The 3,834-nt window shown below is 53.0% G+C and overlaps 1 protein-coding gene across 2 annotated transcripts in view; it reads left to right on the top strand.

Annotated features, from left to right (window-relative positions):
* The first annotated feature begins 1,532 nt into the window (after positions 1-1,532).
* Dnah17 (dynein axonemal heavy chain 17) overlaps positions 1,533-3,834 on the top strand; it is a 103,781-nt gene continuing 101,479 nt past the window's right edge. The window contains exons 1-2 of one of the 2 annotated variants that reach the window (XM_021213638.2): positions 1,533-1,871; positions 3,027-3,220. In XM_021213638.2, the coding sequence (XP_021069297.1) occupies positions 1,536-1,871; positions 3,027-3,220 (530 nt within the window). In that variant the 5' untranslated portion in view covers positions 1,533-1,535. The remainder of the gene's footprint in view (positions 1,872-3,026; positions 3,221-3,834) is intronic. The other variant, XM_021213637.1, reaches the window with a different exon arrangement.

Raw genomic sequence — 3,834 nt, 5'->3', positions numbered from 1 at the left:
AGGAGAACGTTCTAGAAGTTCCAGGTACCTTGAGGACACTCCGAAAGTTCTGTGGCAGTTGGAGCCTCTAGAGGAACAGAAGCCATTTCCTTTGGTCGCTGGGAAAGGGCTCACCCACTCTTGCCAGAAGCACACACTAGTCCGGTGAGCCACTGTGAAGCAGCTTAGGGTATTGGGGAAGAGCTGAGGGGCGTTAGCACACAGGGTAGGAGCCCAGGTCCTGGCCAGCAACAGATTGTCCCTGATCTATGCTCAGAGCTGGCCAGGAGTTCAGGCCAACAAGCTGGCTGCCATGGCCCCACCCCTTCCTCGTTGGGACTTCCAGGTACCCTCCCTGTAGCTGCCCTTGAGTCAGCCGGCCCCAAGCCTGAGAGTCTGAGGGGCTGGCGGGCCTGAGAAGCACTGGTGGGACAGTTTTGTAAACTGCCATCTCCTGGCCAGCACCCCAGGAAAGAGTGCCTCAGTTAGCCAGAGGGTTCAACCTCCACAGTGCCAGAGGGTTCAGCCTCCACAGTGCCGTAGACTTAGCCAGCCTTGGAGGAGGACTCTCTTAACCACTCACATTCCGGTGTCTACATGTAGTAATGACACGGTACTGGGAGGGGTTAGCTCAGCAGTAGCACCCATGAGCCACGTGTGCTCCACAGACATTGCTGCACGGCTCCTCCCGTGTGATGAGGTGCTGCTGTAGCTCCCCTAGTCCAGAGATGGGCCCAGATCAGAGACAGGCTTGGCTCAGGGACCACTGAGTCTCTCTCTCTCTCTCTCTCTCTCTCTCTCTCTCTCTCTCTCTCTCTCTCTCTCTCCTCTCCTCTCGGTTTCACTTTGTGTATCTCCCTATCACAGAGAAACCCTAGGTTCTAGGAAAGCCCTGGGTCCCTGAACACCACACATCACCTTCCCATTCATACGGGGCTGGGACCGAGCCCCTGTTCTGGTGTGGGATGGCGGCTTTGATGACCCGGGTGTGGTAGCATCACAAAATCTTTAAGCCTTAGCTTTGGCCGAGTGCTTCCGATGTAGCCTACAAAAGCTGACATTGGTAGCCGATTCCGGAACAGGTTGAATGAAACCCACCCACAGGGCCCAGAGGAGCTGGGCAGCCCAGGTTTTGTTATGTGTGCAGATGCCAGAGGTCAATCTCAGGAATCCTTCCTCAGTTTCTTCTCAGTTGCTCCCCTCCCCTTCCCTCTCCCCTCCCCTCCCCCTCCCTTTCCCCTTTTTGTGTCCCACCCCCACACCGATATAGCCATTTCCTCTTCTCTTTTCCTTGTGTCTATCTCTTTTCTTTCCCAGCTTACTTAATTTTATGGTCATAATAACCCAGGGGACCGTGTTTACCTGATGACCCTGCACCAGGGCAGGAAAAGGCCTTTGCCACCAGCCCAACCACAGATAAAGACAGAAAGACCTGTGGGCCCCTTTCAACAGTGTGCTTAGGACGAAGGGTCTGTGTGGTTCCAAAGGCCCAGAAGCCAGCTGGAATCTGCTTGTTCGTTCCACAGAGGACAGTGGTGTAAAGAAAGGTGACAAGCATGCCAGACCCCAGAATCGATTATCTGGAGACAGTGTCTTCTGTCCTCCTCAAGTTCAAGGCGGACAAGTGGGGCAAACTGATCGGAGCAGAGGAGAACATGGCCCTGTTCACCGAGTTCTTCGACAAAATAGATAACCCCGTCCTGGTGCTGACGCTCAATGCTGCTGGGATGATCATTCCTTGCCTGGGCTTCCCAGAGTCCCTCAAGACCAAAGGAGTTTACTTCATCAAGACGAAGCCGGAGAACATCACCAAGGACAACTACAAGACCCGCCTCATCTACGGGGACATCAGCCCCACCCCCGTGGACCAGTTGATTGCAGTAGTGGAGGAGGTGTGTGTGCCTGGGCTGGGAGGGGTGGGGCCGGGTGGGGTAGGGTGGGAGCTGGAGCAGCAAAGCTTGGGGACTGAAGAGCCCAGGACCTTGCTGTTCCAACGGGATGCTTCTCCCAATGGCTTGCCTAAGAGCTGGTTGGAAATACAGACAGACCCCACTCCAGGAGATGTGGCAGGAGTCCTACAGGCTGGCCTTCTTCCCAGCATTAAAGTTGCCCTCTCTTCTCTGCCATCTTCTGTCACTCCAGGTGTGGGCCATCCAAGAACCAGTGGGTGGTTCCCCTGGCTCTGGGACTTTGAGCTAGGAAGGGTCTTTTCTATTCCTCTGTATTTGCCACTGTTATACATTATACCAACCCTTGGCAGTGCAGCGGGGTGAGGATAGCCTCCAGTGGGCCACACTAACAGCCTAGGTTACATATCCTCCCAGTCACCATAGAACAGGACCTGGGACTCTGCCTGTGCTTGTTCACACATACATATGTACATGCACACACTCACACATACATATACACACATACATGTATACATACACACATATACACGTGTACATACATACACACACACATATGCACACATACACACTCTCACATACATACATACACTGACACACACATACACACATACTCACACATATATACACATACACACATACATACATATACACACACATATACACACATACATACATTCACACATATGTATACACACATACATACATACATAACTCATACACACATATACTCAAACAATCACACACACACTCACAGAAACATACACACACATACATACATATATACATAGATACACACACATACATACATACATACATACACACACACATGTCTCCAGATGTGGTCACATATTAAGGTGCAGGTGATAGAACTGTGTGTATGGACATAGAGACATAACCCAGCATACCGTAGCCCTTAAACTTCCTGCAAGGAGTGTGGCTCATGTGCTATGGTTGTGAGGAGTGGAGAGCTGATGGCAGCCGGCCATCATGGCTCCAGGAACTCCAGCTGCCTCATCTCCAGGAGAGAGGTCTCGCCTTCTCATGGTTAAGAGCACAGAGGTCTTCCAAGTCCCCTAGCGTGACCCAGCTCCTCAGAACCACAGAGCCCGGCAGAGTCACTGCCCTGTCTCCTTTCAGGTCCTCTACTCACTGCTAAACCAGAGTGAGAACATGGATGGATGGCCCCGGGTAGTGTCAGAAGACATTGTGAAGCAGGTCCACAGACTGAAGAACGAGATGTTTGTGATGGGAGGCAAGATCAAGGGGAAAACCCTGCTGCCTATCCCCGAGCACCTAGGCAGCTTGGACGGCACGCTGGACTCCATGGAGAGGTGGGTGGCGGCTGGGGTGCAGGATCCAAGCCATGACCGTGAACCGCTCGTGTAGGCAAAATCCGCCGTGGAGGGCGCAACACGGGAGCAGATCCTGGGAATGCAACCACCCAGCAGTATCTACACCAGGGGGTTGGGGGGACCCGCCTGTACCTTTCTCTTCATTTACATGCATGTGTAACCACTGCATGACTCAGACGGTAAACTCCCACACACTGGCTCTGAGATGCCTCACTGAGGGGCACGTGGCAGGGATGTTTGGCAGGAAGATACATGTCAAGTAGACAGGGCTGAGGCATCCAGAGCCACAGGAACCAGGGGCTTCCCGGCATCTAAAGCACCCTGTGTGTGAAACTCTAGAACTTACCCGTGTGAACTTGTCCACACAACACCTACTGGGTGACGGCTCCTCAGTCTCATTTTGACTGGTCCTCCAGAGACTGGCCATGAAGCCCCCAACATTGCCCTGTGGTGTGTGTGTGGTGGTGATGATGGTGGTGGTGATGGTGATGGTGGTGGTAATGGTGGTGATGGTGATGGTGGTGGTGACAGTGGTGGTGGTGATGATGGTGGTGGTGGTGATGGTGATGGTGGTGGTAACAGTGGTGGTGGTG

Source organism: Mus pahari, chromosome 14, assembly GCF_900095145.1.
Source record: "Mus pahari chromosome 14, PAHARI_EIJ_v1.1, whole genome shotgun sequence".
In the NCBI taxonomy this organism is placed as follows: domain Eukaryota; kingdom Metazoa; phylum Chordata; class Mammalia; order Rodentia; family Muridae; genus Mus; species Mus pahari.
The sequence above is the reverse complement of the archived record's forward strand: the minus strand, read 5'-3'. Positions and strand labels throughout refer to the sequence as shown.